This window comes from Diadema setosum, chromosome 22, assembly GCF_964275005.1.
Source record: "Diadema setosum chromosome 22, eeDiaSeto1, whole genome shotgun sequence".
Lineage (NCBI taxonomy): Eukaryota > Metazoa > Echinodermata > Echinoidea > Diadematoida > Diadematidae > Diadema > Diadema setosum.
In genome coordinates this window covers 4,541,106-4,556,752 of record NC_092706.1, presented here as the reverse complement: position 1 = coordinate 4,556,752, position 15,647 = coordinate 4,541,106, and the positions used below count along the sequence as shown (strand labels likewise).

The following is a 15,647-nucleotide window of genomic DNA, read 5'->3' as shown; positions in this document are numbered from 1 at the left end:
ACGGGTATGGCGGTCTTGAAAGAAGCCATTTTTTTTTGTCAGTCTCGGTCTCTCTCTACCTATCCATTTTTTTTCTCGAAATATTTGTGTGTGTATACATGCCAGTGTCTGTTGTCCGTTTGTGTTAGTGTGTGTTTGGTTGCTTGTTTGTGTGTGTGTGTGTTAAAATGTATAAATTTTTATCATGCATAAAATTAAGAACGAACTTTTGGTTGCATCAATGGTTTCTCTCTTAAAAGTGATACAGTTTTTATTTCTCGCTGTAACATAGTTTACGCAGTGCTTAGAAATCACATGAAAAACAAAACAAAACAAACATGAAGACAAGATAACCAAAACTCGTCGGGTAATCTGCTCGTTTGTTTCCTCTTCATGATTCTCAACATTAATATGAGACAAAACCCATATAATTTCCATCACATTTAACTGGCTGCGCGCTGGAAGAAAACAGCAAAACGCGACACGACAAAAGATAACAAAGCAAAAGAAAACAACAACGTTCCTCAGCGGCGCGCGAATGTCCCCGGGGCGCAAAAACAGGGCACTTGTACACTGACCGCAACATCCTCAACGCACCATCCACCGATAATCATGCCAAAGCCGCGACACTATCGGCAATAATAGGACTTTTGCGGGCTTCGGAATTTGATTTGAAACAGGTCCAGAAGTTGAACTTGATGGGGGTAAGGGAACGCTTCCAAAGAACCTTTTAAGTCCGAGGAATGGATAGTGTAACTTTGCTGCTGTTATAGACGTTGTTCTGATGTTAATGTTGTCAGCGTCAACTGTTCTTTCGTAAACATTATTTGAGCAAAAGTGAAAAAAGACTAAGAAATAACTACCGATCCAATCTTCACATCACCGAAGCCTGCATTGTAAAATTTGGTCGGGAAGAAACTTCATTATTGGTCTTGTTTTAATGTTACTTCAAGAACTCAATGGTCTATTTATAGAATAACCACCAATAACGCCTTCGGTGATGAACTTAAATTTGCACTGAACAGCGAGAGGTCCCCAGATGGGAACTCAGTTCTTTTGAATTGCACTGAAGCGAAGGTTCTGCTGCTGTATTGTTATATTTTCCCATTCCTTTTTTTATAGAAGGTACTGCTACCACTCTCATGACACTGTAGGCGTTGTCTTATTCGTTCCGTAATTTGCTTCTTCTTCTTGGTTCATTTTAAGGTATGCCGAATTTTTGTGGCCACGTGTGAACACTTGCAGCTATAGTAAGCTTTGCCACAACCTTGACTTCTTTTTCTTTTGTTTGTTTTCCACTTCGGTCTGTTTTCCCTCATTAATTAGGCGATTTCCTGTTGTATTTGCGGGTTAAATTTTTTTTTTTTTTTTTTTAGGAAATAGTTCAAATACGTACTTAACACAACATTGTTTGCCACATGGTGTGAAAAGAGCGGGATCTGTTGTCGTCTGTTGATTCTTGTGTACTCATCACCATGGATACGGTCGTAACAATCACCAAGGTCTGTTTTTGTTGACATCACATTAAGATTACTAATGGCATCATAGTCACTAATGTTTGTATGATACGCGCGCGTCAATTTAAATACCATGTCGAGATACCAGTATACCGAGACGAAATACGCACAACCTACCGACACTGTCACTGACTGTGATATAGCAATCTTGTGTCTCACAAAGGAGTCGAGAAAGAAAACAAAAAAGTAAAAGAAATTCATTTCATATCAATGTATCCCTCTAGTTTGCAGGTGCTGTTCGTTATTCCGAAGGTTCGCTGTTCCGAAGGTTCATTATTCCAAAGGTTCGTTAATCCGAAACACACAAAGTCCCTATACCTAGAGGTTCGTTTATCCGAAAATGAAAAAGGGTTTGTTAATCCGAACATTTGTGGCGTTATTCCGAAGGTTCGTTATTCCGAAAATTCGTTAATCCGAAAATGAAATTCGGAATAACGAACCTTCGGAATAACGAATCTTCGGACTAAAGAGCCTTCGGAATAACGAACCTTCGGAATAACGAGCTGTTACCCTAGTTTGCATTTGTTAGTGTTTGTCTTTGTTTCTTTATTTTTTTTCTTGGTTTTAGCAGGAAGTGTGTCTAAATGACTTAGGAGACATTTTGCTACAGGGCCGTAGTGTAGAATTTCAAATCAGAGTTGCACTATGTAAATCATTAACTTCTATTATAGAATTAATTCAACTCATTTTGCCCCTTTTTTCTAGATCTCATCATTGCATCTCTCTTTACAATTTATGCGCACTGTCGAAACACAGAGTTGTGTCTTGGATTGAGTCAATATGGATTCTGGTTGTGCCAGAAATCAACGACAAGCGGCTGCAGCGATAGAGGTCGCCAATTTATGAAAAGTCGGGCAGAAAAATAACTTATTTTTGCCTCTTACACGGAGAAAAGTCCAAAACATATCAGGGAGAATTATTAAGTTGTTAGCGCGAGGAATGTTGTATTGTGGAATTGAAGAGAGCAGTTCCTGTTAGGAAATGAAATAGAGACCTACAAACTATTTTTCTCTCTCTCCGCATTGTCGCGAAGAAGTTGGAGTAAGTGAGAGAGAGAGAAAAGAGAAGAAGTCCATAATAGGATGACGAGAGATGTGGTGAGATGCCTTAACTCGCCACATCTGGTTGAAAGCGGAGGACGTGTTGGGGTGAAAGTTAGAGGAGCGAGCCATGCCCGCTTAACCCCTTCTGACACCCTTCACTCGACTCTTGTAGCTGAGGAGCGGATTTAAGGGGGGCTTGGCGGGATGGATTCCTTCTCCACCTAAGCTGGGGTCTTCAGTCATCGCCACGACCAATGAAAAAGCACAGCACCTTGCCTCACAACCGGTGTAAAACGTAAACGCATCGGCGCCGTATCGTCTGCTGTAGACTCCCTTCGGAATCTTTTTAGTGCTAAAAAGACTAAAGGGAATACGAGGTAGAGTAAGAGGAGGTAGCAAATTTTGTAAAACGTCTTTGTTTTCGTTTTTTCCTGGCTCAAAAGGGCCTGCAGTCGGGCGATATGGGGTAGGGTTTCATTCGACGGGATTTTCGGCACTTTCACAATCCGCCGGAAAACAATTAGCGTTTCTCAACAAGTTCAATGATCTCTTTTATGCTTTAAGACTGAATGATGTGATAACTCTAAGACAAAATACTGCGTTCTGGAGAAATCTGAGTTCGAGCATAAAGTTGGACGACTGAATTCGTTTTGGTGTTATGTAACGTTCTGGACACCATGGGTCCCTCGGCAGGGGTAGTTAAACGTCGAATTGAAACGTAGTTGGCGTTTTGGCATGCTGGGCACGGGTGTGTTTTTGTTTGAGTCCGTATTTGAGAGGAATCTCGGGTCCACGCGTTGGTCCCTCGCCTTGAACTTGGCGTGTTTGGGAATCGGTGTGCCGATTGGACGGGGATAATGTGACGGTTTATCCCGCAGAGCGCTTCAAACCTATGACTCATGCAACAATGTTTTGATACGGATGAAACTCGCCAAGGTGTTATGTTCGATGCGTCCAGCTGTTCGGCTGAAGTTGATCTGTGTCTAAAAAGTCTCAGCGAGCTGTGGGCCCCACACCAGTCAAAACTGAACTCGCATATCATATTGTCATTGTAGAACCGGCAATATTTTGAAATTTATCACTATGCATTGAATTCCCAATCCCTCAACATTTTAGTCTGAAACCCATCTATATGAACAAAAACTGTCAACTAAACTTTAAAGAATTATGGACATTTTAATAATGGCATCCGCTATTGTAAGCCCAAGCAAATGCTGACAGAATTTTGTCATACAAAAAATACAATTATGCATATACAAAAATTTCAAAGTACGAATTGGATGAGATCTTTACCTGAATATACAACTGTCCCGATATGAAAATAAACGTAATGGTCTGTTTACAGTAATACTGATGAATATGATCTTACAAAGTAAGAAACATCACGATGGGGCCTACACAAATGCAAGCTTGAAAAGTTTGAGCAATTTCAATAAAATTTTGCTGCTTTGTTTGAATGACTTCACTTGTCTTTCTTGACGAAAGTCAAGTGGAATTTTCTTTTCATTTCTAAAACATAAATTTATCAGAATGCTCTTTTAACTCCTAAAACATACTTGCAAGGACATTTAACTTCAGATGAGATAATATGATAATTTATGCTGTACGATATCTTATCCCGCCCCTTTCCCCGAAGTAGCTCAAAAGATGTGTTTATTCATTTAGAGCACGGATAACGCAATAACTATCGCATGAAATTGCAGGAAATCAGAAACTTGGGCGGAAAAATTCGGTACCGAGGGACTGCTCCCGTCCATTCGAATCTTACACTGTACAATAATTTCTTCATCATTTTCCCGTTATTTCAAAGGAAACTAAAGGGATCGCTTAAATCGCTCCAAAATTAATTTGGAGGCATCTCCATTGAATACGAGATGCGGTCCAGCGTAACCATGGCAACCGTATCGATGTTGTCGCGCTCGATACATAGCTTACAGCTATAAACGAGAGGCTAACACCTCGTTGTGATTCATGTAAGAGAGAGAGAGAGAGACAGACAGAGAGAGTGGGAGGGAGAAGAGAGACAGATAGAGATAAATAAGGAGGGAGGGAGGAAAGAGAGAGAGAGAGAGAGAGAGAAAAAAAAAAACTCCCGAAGTGTCCTCTAGAAAAGTAGTCGACGATCAGTGAACCAACAAATCTGGGGTTCGCAGATCACGACTTGTGTCATCACGATCAGGCAAGCGCGAAGCGCAAAACTGGTGAGCTGTAGGGTAAACATGACGAAGAGAGGCATGAGAGAAAGAGAAAGGGGTGGGGAAGGGGGAGGTAGGAGGTGAGAGAGGGAGAGAAGAGGTTAAGAGTGAGAGAATCAAAAAGTTATCGAAGACAGTAGGAAAGACAGTATAGAAGGGAACTGATACAATTTCTAGATTTTTATTTATGAAGTAAGATGATTGTATCGAAAAAAAAAAAGTCATTTTCATTCTCTTTCGGTTTCATTTGTTTCGGCATCGGTGTGTTGTAAAATACATTAAAGACCTGTGTCGTATTTTGCATTGGACAAACATAAGAAAGCGATAGAATTTTAGAATATCAAATTTAGTTTGTTTGTTGTTGTTGTTGTTGTTGTTGTTGTTTTTTTTTTTTTTTTACAGAACAGTGATATTGGCCATATGTACTTTTTCAGTTCAGTTTGGTTTTATTTCTGCATTCCATTGTCAATACAATGTGACAAAAATTAAGAAAATGTGGACAAAATCATATTAAAAAGTGATAATTATTGTGCTTAATACATGCGTAAGATAACATTGGCATAGAAACGAAGATATAAAGCAATTTTATATTGAATGTACACCAAAAGAGAAAGCACTTAAAGTAAGATTTGAAAAAATAATGTGTAAGGCAAGGGTTGATCGTGATACGCTTGTGTGCCATTTACAGAAATCGCAATCGCAATGCAATCGCCTAAGTCGCATATTAATTCGTAAGCTGATCGTCAAAAATCCCCCTCCCCCGTTTTTAAAGGAGGAGTTAACAGAGAAAGAATCGAGCCATAATATCACTCTACAGCTGCTAATGATTTCGGAGATGATGACCCTTCAACTGGAGTTTTGTGAAAGTTTCTGTTTCACTGACCAATGAAGCTTACAGTGCTTTTGATGCAAACCAGTGGTAAAGTTGTGACGTCATAATGCCATTACTGTTACGATTTGTTGATGTGATTATAAATGATGACGGTTTTCCTGATGGGATTGTTCTGTGCAATATATTTCTCGTCCGATTGAAATGAGACTTTCATTGTTCTGATTCTGAGTCTGTATTCTTTGCATTGTGGTCTACTTGGAATTCAAAGTGGGACCTCCTTTAAGAAAAAAAAAAAAAGTGGGTGCTTGTGAGGGTTCATGAGCTCCCACAAATCGCTGGAAATCATCCATGCCGGTATAAAACTGGGCTCGATTTATAGCTTGCTGTCCATTATTCCGAAAATCCATTTTTCGAATATGTTTGTTAATCCGGTATTGAAATGAGGTTCGTTAATTATTCCGAAGGTTCGTAATTCTGAAAATGAAAAAAAAAAAAAATTCGACTTAACACTGAAGTATTTTAAGGGTTAAAATCAGTCTTCTTCATTCCTTCTAAAGGATTAAAAGCGAGTACTCTTGTGATGTCCTCTGATGTGAAACCGATTAGTTTCGTAAACTTCTCTCTCCCCCTCTCCCTTTATTTTCTTCATTATAGATTAATTTAATTGAGTTATCACAAATTGTTATGGTGTTCTTCTCATCAATCAAGAGGGAGACAAAAAGAAGCTACCAAATTGGGAAATATCTATACTTTTTTTTAATGGATCTCCGATTCTCTTGAATTTTACTCAATGCTTCGTTCACCTTCCGCATTCATGAAGTCAGTTTGCGTCTCGAAGTAAATCGGGTGATGTTCGTTATTCCGAAATTTTGGTTATGACCCGAAAATGAAATAAGGTTCCGAAGCTCGCTATTTCGAAACATATAAATTCCGTATACCTAGATACTCCTTAACCCCCGGAAATGAAAAATGATTCGTTGATCCAAACATTTGTGGCGTCATTCCAAAAGTTCGTTCATGCGAAAATGAAAAGATTGCGCGTATCCGATTGAACCTTTGGAATAACGAACCATATTTCAATTCCGGAATTACGAAAAGTTCCCATTAAAGTTTTGTCCTCGAGTATAGATGTTGAATTATTCAATCCATCCGAAACGTGTTGAAGCAGATTGAGGTGAAATGTTTTGACAACAACTCTTTTCAAAGGGGAATGAAACCCAGAAATACGTGTGAATTGAGTGAATGATGCAGAAATATAAGTAGACCACATCAGTGTGAAGCTTTAAGTTTGAGGAAAATCGGGCAACCAATTCAAAAGTTATGAATTCGTCAAGTTTCAGTACCTCAATCGCTGGATGAGAAGACTTACAATGGTTCCTGACGTCAAAATACTACAACGATATAAAGAAAGATATAAAGAGAATTCCTCAAAGTTTCGGTTTTTATAAGAGAAAAGTACACAATCTTTTCACTTGTTATTGACACATGTTTAGGGTAGCACTATTCCCCCCTGCCTTCTGGAAGACGTAAGCCATGCGCTCTTTCATTGTGCTAGAAAAGTGAAACTACGTTGAAGTCTTAAAATGAAGGGATTAAGAAAAAATCTTTGTATGTTGAATTCTCTTTGAATTTTCCCTATATCTTTGTCCTATCTGTGTGGTGAATTTAGCGATCCATTCTTTCATTTGCGGTGCTCTGTAGACACGACTAAACAGAGGTAAAGGGCAATGGTACTTTATTAATCATAATTGTCCAAACAAATACTCATACTGAGTCTGCGATATATTGTATTTTCTGTTTTTCCGGAAATTTGAATTGCTCACGCGATCTCTTCTTTCGGCCATTCTTGTGTATTGCTTTCATTTCATACCTCTTCTTTCTTTCTTTCTTTCTTTCTTTCTACTTTTTCTTGTCTTGTTTACCATTATTGTTATAATCATTATCGTCGTTATCATTTATCATAATCTCCGTTATCATCATTGTCATCCGTTTCTATCATTGCTCCTATCGCCGTGTAATAATTGTCATAACGTCTATTGAAGGTATTATTCTCAAGACAATATTCTTTGTTGGTTTTGAACTAGAAGGTTTGCCCTCACTCGACTCTGGTGCCATTCGCAAAGAGAAGAGCAAAGCGAATGACAGAAAGGCATTTCGTTTCATTGTTATGTAACCGCGTGGTTTGGTCTGGGGATCTTGAATCTGAAGGTCTTTGTGTCAAATCCATGCTATATATTCACAACGGTAGCACGAATAACATGACACGTACAATGTATCTAGGTGATTTTAGAGTGACTTGTGTTTTTTCGTGGTAATAGGTTACCTTTTATCTAGTTTAATCTGCTTTTGGGATTTCCGTTACCAGAATTAGAATAAAAATTAAAAATTCAGAACGATGCTCCCCACAGCCTTTCTTACTGTTCTCTTAGTCGCCTCGGCAACATAAAATCAGAGCTGCAATGTAAGGTATTTCTTCTGCTATCTGAGGCATTCCGTGTACTTTTTTCCCCTTCTTTTTCACACTGGATTTACACCTTAACAAAGACAGAGGTGAACGCGAAGCTGATAGGAATGGCTTACCCAGAGTTCCTCGCGAACGGGACTATCGGCGGAGGGCCGGTAGTGGACACATTTCAACGCGAAAGGGGGCTTGGGAATTGAACTGGAGCGTGCTATCCGCCTAATCCCACTTCGAGGACGCCGTAGACAAAGCGAAGCGAGATGAAGAAAACTTCAGTCTAAAAGTTTGTTTACTATTTGGCGGCTAACTTCAGTGCCAAAAGACGGGGAGGAAAACGGAAGGACGCGCACGGCCTGTCGGGAATTGGCGCAATTTCGTATATGATGCCTGTAAAGGATAAGGAGGGGATAGGAGAGACATCAGAAAGAAAGAGAGATGAAGTAATGGAGAGTATATAGGGATGAGGATAAACAGAGCGCATGCGTCGAGGGATATAGGTTGAAGGGGAGGTTACGGAGGTCTTCACTGCAGGAACTTTGAAGGAATATAATTTCAGGCTGGTGCAACGACTAGTTTAATAAAACAAATAAAAAAATTAATAGTATAGGAAAATTATCCATTGTATGATGAGTTGTAAACAATAAGGTATTGTGTGATTTCCAGTCGCGAAGCTCCCGTGAGAAAACATCGCATGAAGACTACTAGCTTGTTTCACGGCAGTCTTTTCGTATCGGCTCTGACCAGCATGTATGCCATTCTTTAGAAGCGTCCACAAAGACTCGAGCGTCATCATCGTCTATCTCCTTTTTAAGTCTATCTCCTTTTAAGTATACGTACATTTCAGTTGTGTTCGAATGTACAGATTGTATGCCTTATTGTGCTCGAAAAAATGCTGCATTTCATTTGTATTATAAATATGTTCAATGCAGAAAATTTTGAATAAATCAAATTGAATTGAGATGAATTGAAGACGTTAAACGGTGCACGTGCGCTTTTCTAATGAATAGTGAATATTCGAAATAATAGTCACGCAATAAACCTCAGAAAGTCATTCTAACATGGAGCGGATAAAACTAAAATTAGCCAAGCTCACTCTGCTATTCATAGAAAGGGTATCTATAAACCTTGTCGGTGCTCGATGATCTCGTGTGCGTGACGTATAGCTCTTGGTGGAGGATGCCGCGGTGCTCGACGCCGGAAGCGCGAGACGGGTTTTATCGTTCATTGACGTGTCGGAGCCAATCGGCACAGCCTTTGAACCTGGTCGTGACTCATCAAGTCTTGTCTACATAAGGACTTGGAGTGATTGAAAGCAATGGAAATTACAGAGGGAAAATGGGGGCAGAAAAAGCAGTTAATTGCAACAAAAAGGAAAAGAAAAAAGGGGGACAACAAGGGTAGACTATGTGTTTCGATGTTGGTCGAATGAGAATTTTATGGGGTAAACGCTGGAAAAGTCAATAGTGATTGTACAATAACACACGGGCAATCAGGAACATTCCATGAAGTGGAAGAACGTCAGTACTTCACACGATTCAATTATTGACAAAGTTGCAGACGACGTGTAGACTGTTAGATATCTGTACTGTATTTTAGACATATAGTATTGTGTGTGTATAGCCTTCATGCAACGCCCTTTCCTCGCAGCAATACGTGTCGGTACCGGTAAATCATCTTATTATTCATCACAGAAAGCGGTCAACATGCCCAGAATGTATCAAAACACTCTTTTCATCGGTGACCCGTTCATTACCTCGTAAGATAACAGCAAAAAAATCTTCTGATTGTCTCCCAACGAATGGGTGAGTTTATTGGGTCCGCTCAGTGCTAAGAAACTGCCCAGTCCCACCCACGCTCGGACGCGCTGCAACAATGCGCCACTTGGCGTTCAATAGCATGTCCGTGTGAAAATCAGCCCATCGAGAAAGAACGAACGGCCACAGGTCTATCGATTATATAGGGGGAATCCTTTCCTTGAGGGACCTGAAGCTGTCGCATTCCTGGTCCCTATGAATAGAATTCTATTACTCTCTTATTTGAAAATTTTATTGCCCTCGCTTAACAGTTTCGTTATCCCCCCGCGGAGCATCTTTAACACCGTTAATCGCCTTTAAGCCGCTATTGATAGCTAGTAATCCTTTTCGCTGCCCATTGACGAACCGGTGACTAACGGCGTGAGAATCTGGAAACACTCTCGGCGTGCCAAACCTCCAACTACGACTCCGACGACGGTAGTTGACGATAATGAGAATCGGGAACGGTTTCTAAATAAGCGGATTATTCTCTTTGAGCTCCGATGGAGTCATCATAACTTGGAAGAGTGAACCCTCTGACTCACCTTGACTCTTAGGGTTCCTCTTCTTTCTCATCATCATCTTTTTTCCCTCTCCTTCTCTTCCTATTTCTCTCTCCTTTCACCATTCCATGTCCTGCTAGAGATCATGCCACTCTCCATGCAAAAGTTTCTGTGTTTGTTAATTGTTTTATTTTACAGAGAGAATCTTATGGACGCCACTTGTACATATATTCATACCTGCATTTTTGCAATTTAGTATGCACTTATCTAGAATGACAACCTATGAAAATGTCCTCAAGAACAAAAGAGATATGCATAATATTATGTTCATGATTGTTGTAAATGTATGCAGCTCCCCTGTCGCCGTTCAAAAGGTTAATTGCACAGATTGTGTTGATAACAGTGACTAGGATAATATTTTTCTCACGTTCAATGTCAGTTTAATTTTGTTTCTGTATTTTCCATTAAAATCATACATGAATCATTATTAACGGTACATGTATTTTGAACAAATTAAGTAACACAAAATATGATCACGATAATTAAGCCGTTAAAGTATTTGAACAAATGCAATGAAATCAAAGAAATCAACGATACACTTATTTACAGTTTGAGAAAGAAAAGAGAACATGTATGAGTCTGCCATTTTAAGCCGATGCTTCTTACTGATGATAGTCTCAGAACCCCCCCCCCCCCGAAAGAAACATACACAGAATTACATATAACAAGCAATTTGCAAATAAAAAATGTAATATTAAACTTTAATGTATCGATGATACCATTCATTATCACGAGTAATTTCACTGAGAAACTCTGAAAATTTGTATTTCCGTTGGTAACATATTTCCCGATTTCTCTGACTCAGTTAAGAATTATTCTGTCTCGATGTGTCCTTGTATGGTGACGACTGGGTAAATGGAAAGGAAAGACAAGACAAATGAATTGCGTAAAACATAAAACAGAGTGTCTCATTTTCAGATAATGTAAAACCAGCATTTTCGGGTGCATGATACTTTCGTGAATTTACAACACTAAGTCTGTGCATCAATCTTTTGCGTGCCCTGAGTATCGACGGGTTCAGAAAACCACATAGCGTTATATATATATATATATATATACACTCTCCAAAGTCCATGGCATAGAAAGGGTTTCACCCTTAGTGTATGTCAACCCATCGAGGCACGCAATAACTGTGATGTGGAATGGTATCTCATAGGCATAAGGGAACCTTTCCTCTGCAATACTTGTATCGCCTTTAGTTTTTCTTTTGTATGTTCCATCTGTTGCCATGGTATTTTGTAACTTCTATTTTTCTCCCCTGTCAATGTCTCCTCTCATAGGTTGCCGTGAGACCGCCTTCATTTACTCGATAACGAGCGCGGCGGTGACCCACTCACTGGCGAGGTCGTGCAGCGAGGGGACGATCGAATCCTGCACCTGCGACTACAAGTACCGCGGCGAGAGCGGGAGCGACTGGGAGTGGGGCGGGTGCAGCGACAACGTCGTGTTCGGACAACGCATCGGTAAGAAGTTCGTCGACTCCGGCGAGAAGGGACACGACCTGAGACATACGATGAACCTGCACAATAACGACGCCGGGAGGCGGGTAAGAACGCTCCAACCAAATACAAGCACTCCAAGAAATAACATGCAATGATATTGTGCTTACACAAAGACAATTCATCTGTTTATCTGATACTGTATCTATCCATCAATCGATCTATCTTCAATTCTACTATCTATTTGTCTACCAATCTACCAATATATTCATCTATTTATCTATAAAGAGAGAGAGAGAGAGAGACAGAGACAGACAGACAGACAGACGGAGACAGAGGAAACACACACCTAGAAATAACATCCTGCAATAACATTGTACTTACAAGGAGTTATATAACGAAATATATGCTTATCTATCTATCTATCTATCTATCTATCTATCTATCTATCTATCTATCTATCTATCTGTCTGTCTGTCTGTCTACCTATCTATCTATCTATCTATCTGTCTGTCTGTCTGTCTACCTATCTATCTATCTATCTATCTATAATATAGATATATACTACATGATTATATTAACATAAAAGAGACAGAAAGAAAACAGATGTGTATGTTATGTTATGTTATGTTAGTGAAAGTGCGATCACGATAAATGCTGGTATTCAGGTCCTCGAATTATTTCACCGGTTCTTCTCTGGGAAAAGTGTTATGAAAATAACTACTAAGAGCTACAAAAAGGTCAAATATCGGCCGAGTTTTGATATCTTCTCGCGGAAAGAGGAATTTCACGCATTCAAAACGCAAGGTCACTCAGTTTTGCATGATTCACCTCCCCTCCCCCAAACCTACTAAGAAGTTTGTGTGTTTTTCTACATGTCTTCAGTTTTTCCTCTCGATGCGATTTGGGTTTCCTAAGATGGGGGATGGCGATTAAACGAGCAACGATCAAAGGAGAAGCAATTTAGAAGTTGAAGGCATAAACATTTCTGCAGAACGACATACAAAAGACGGTTCATCTCGCTTAACAATGTTTACCGAACCAGCATAGAGAGAATCTAGCCCATCCCTGCCGCGCGAATGGCGAAGCTTTTGATGCCGTGGCGGTCCTAAAACTCGCGCCTTTTCATTCCAAGCGGCTTGAAGTGATCGTAAAACCCTTGTGAAGTCTGTCGATTTGCCGCCACCTCATGCCTCCTCTCCACTCCTTCTCGACTTACCTGCTTTCCTTCCCCTCCTATTCGATGATCTCATTCTACCTACACCCTTTCTCCTCTTTCATCGAATCTTCATAGTTCGTTTCCCTCCCCTCCCCCCTCCCCCGTCACTTCCATTTACTCAAACTATCATTAATCATTTCTGTTCCGGTTAAATCTTGTTTACCCCCAATTAAAATTCGCCACTTTAAAGAGAAGAAATGTAAGCTTTCTCCCGTTGATAATACTGCACAGTTTGTGTGCAAAGGTCTGTGCGTCTTCAAAACCGAAGTCTCTTTCTTTTCTCTGCCTGATTCGCAGACAAGCCTCCCCCCCCCCCACGTCTTTACCCGTCCGATTCTCGAACTTCCCCCGTGTTCTCCTAATTTCATCTCCCTATAAAGCATTATTTCTTTTCCTTCACCTTGTCATTAGGCCTATGCAATTTCTACACCCCCTGCAGTATAACCCTCTTGAATCATTGCCCTGTATTTGCTCATTCTTCACATTCTAACGTACACTTGCCAGCCATTAACACATAATTATGCTATAGTATATAAGATTGAAACAAGAGTGTACAAGGTTTTCCGTTTTAGCCAATCCAGCCCGTGCATCTTCATATAGCTGTAGTGTGCAATGCATTCTTGAATGTGTGATGTGGCGAAAATACACAGTAAATGTATTAAGGTGACGCCTAACTGTAACAGTAGAGTCTAAAAACTCTTATTCAATGTTGTCATCGGTCGCATTCCATGTTTGTCTTCTTATCTTCTGGCTGCAAAAGAAGTATAAAATAAATTCATACCAATCATGTCCCCCACCCACCCCCCCCCCCCCCCCCGAAAAAAATGAGCTGGTAATGGCAAGGAGTGAGAGTGTTGGCTAATAAGTTTACGTCAACGTTACAATAATTGTACACAACATAGACAATCTTCTTTCATGTCAAGGAAAAGTTATCTGCAATTTTTTTCACGTTTTGATTATACATGTATAGCTAATATCACAGCTCAGTCATAAACACAATGTAACACTGATGTATACTCACATATTCCGATTCATCTAGAATCATTTATGATGATGATAGCAATATAGTTGATAACAATGTAATAAATTTCAAATGATAATGACAATACGACAATGATAGTACCAACAGTAGTAACAATGATCATAATGACAGCGTATTTCTCTGCAAAGCTGGTGTTAGGCTCAAGCTGAATTTGAAAATGACCATTTCTGAACGAGAACAGCAAGAGATTAAAAAAAGTATTTGCTGGAGTTGAGCTGAATCACTTCAACTGTCATATTTTCAAAGTAAGAGCCATTGGATTTCACAAATTCCTCTCGATTAATAGTGATTTCGTACAGGACTTGAAAATACGAACTGCAAATTGAGAGAAACTCGTTGTCGGGTGATTTAAACCTATAAGTGTAAATCAAATTGTCCTGCAAAATTATAGGTTTCCTTGTCCTGGGGTCCATTTCATGAAGTCATCACATAAACGTCTTTACACAAATCTCAGAGCGGCCAAAGTCACTCATATTGAGCTTTATGAGACTCTCAAATCCATTTCATGAAGCCTTTCATAAGTGTGTCTAATGAGTGAAAAGTCTCTCATAAGACTTTCGTGAAACGGACCCCTGGTATGTCACGATGAATGGTGAACCTTTGACATGGGTAAACCGGTAATGAATATTCATAGATGTTGTTTTTATTTTTGTTATCTTCCAGACTGTCTCCAGCGAGATGAGGAGAGAATGCAAGTGTCACGGGATGTCGGGGAGCTGTACGGTGAAAACCTGCTGGATGCGTCTACCAACTTTTAGGGTGGTCGGGAACCTCATCAAAGACCGTTTCGACGGGGCCTCCCGCGTCACGATGCGGAACGACGGCAACCCGAGCGACAGCGAGAACGAGTCCAGCTTTGTGCCTTACAACCCGTCCCACAAGCAGCCGGGTGAAAGAGACCTGGTGTACTTCGAAAGCTCGCCGGATTTCTGCGAGAGAAACGCCAAGTTTGGCACGCCCGGCACGAGGGGGCGGGAGTGCAACGCCACGTCCCTGGGGGTGGACGGGTGTGATTTAATGTGTTGCCAAAGGGGGTCGGACTCCACCGAGATCAAAGTGAAAGAGAGGTGTAGCTGCACATTTCACTGGTGCTGTAAGGTGAAGTGCGAAGAGTGCACGTCCTATAGAACTGTACATAGATGTTTGTAGTCAAGAAAAAACTTGGATCCATGATGGATCAGAGACAGAAACCTAGGTGTGTAGCGATATTTCGTGTTCGTGAGTCCCGTTGAACCGCGGAGACGGAGTTCCGAGTGCACGTCGCGCTATCGGGAGCCATCATGGCAAATTGTTGCTCTTATAACATCATCGGGCATGATGCACAACGGAGAGATAGTAATACCGTCTGCCGACTGAGCACTCTTGGTGTCATCTCGGAGTCTTGCAGAACACCAGAACACCAGGACTGACTGAAACGAATTAATTTACGCCTTTGATATGAAGGAGAACCGCTTGGCTTGTCATACTCCACACATTGCACTCGTGTAGTTGCATCCTCGTGTTCCATGTGCTAGCTAACACAAGGCTTTCGCGTTGAACGGAAAAGGAGCTCCCAAAAGACCAG

At 40.5% G+C, this 15,647-nt stretch overlaps 1 protein-coding gene across 1 annotated transcript in view; it reads left to right on the top strand.

The window, feature by feature from the left end:
- Window positions 1-15,232, top strand: part of LOC140245424 (protein Wnt-1) — a 57,949-nt gene extending 42,717 nt beyond the window's left edge. Inside the window, exons 3-4 of the mRNA XM_072325002.1 lie at window positions 11,664-11,929; window positions 14,747-15,232. Of these exons, the coding sequence (XP_072181103.1) occupies window positions 11,664-11,929; window positions 14,747-15,232 (752 nt within the window). The remainder of the gene's footprint in view (window positions 1-11,663; window positions 11,930-14,746) is intronic.
- The last annotated feature ends 415 nt before the right edge of the window (window positions 15,233-15,647 follow it).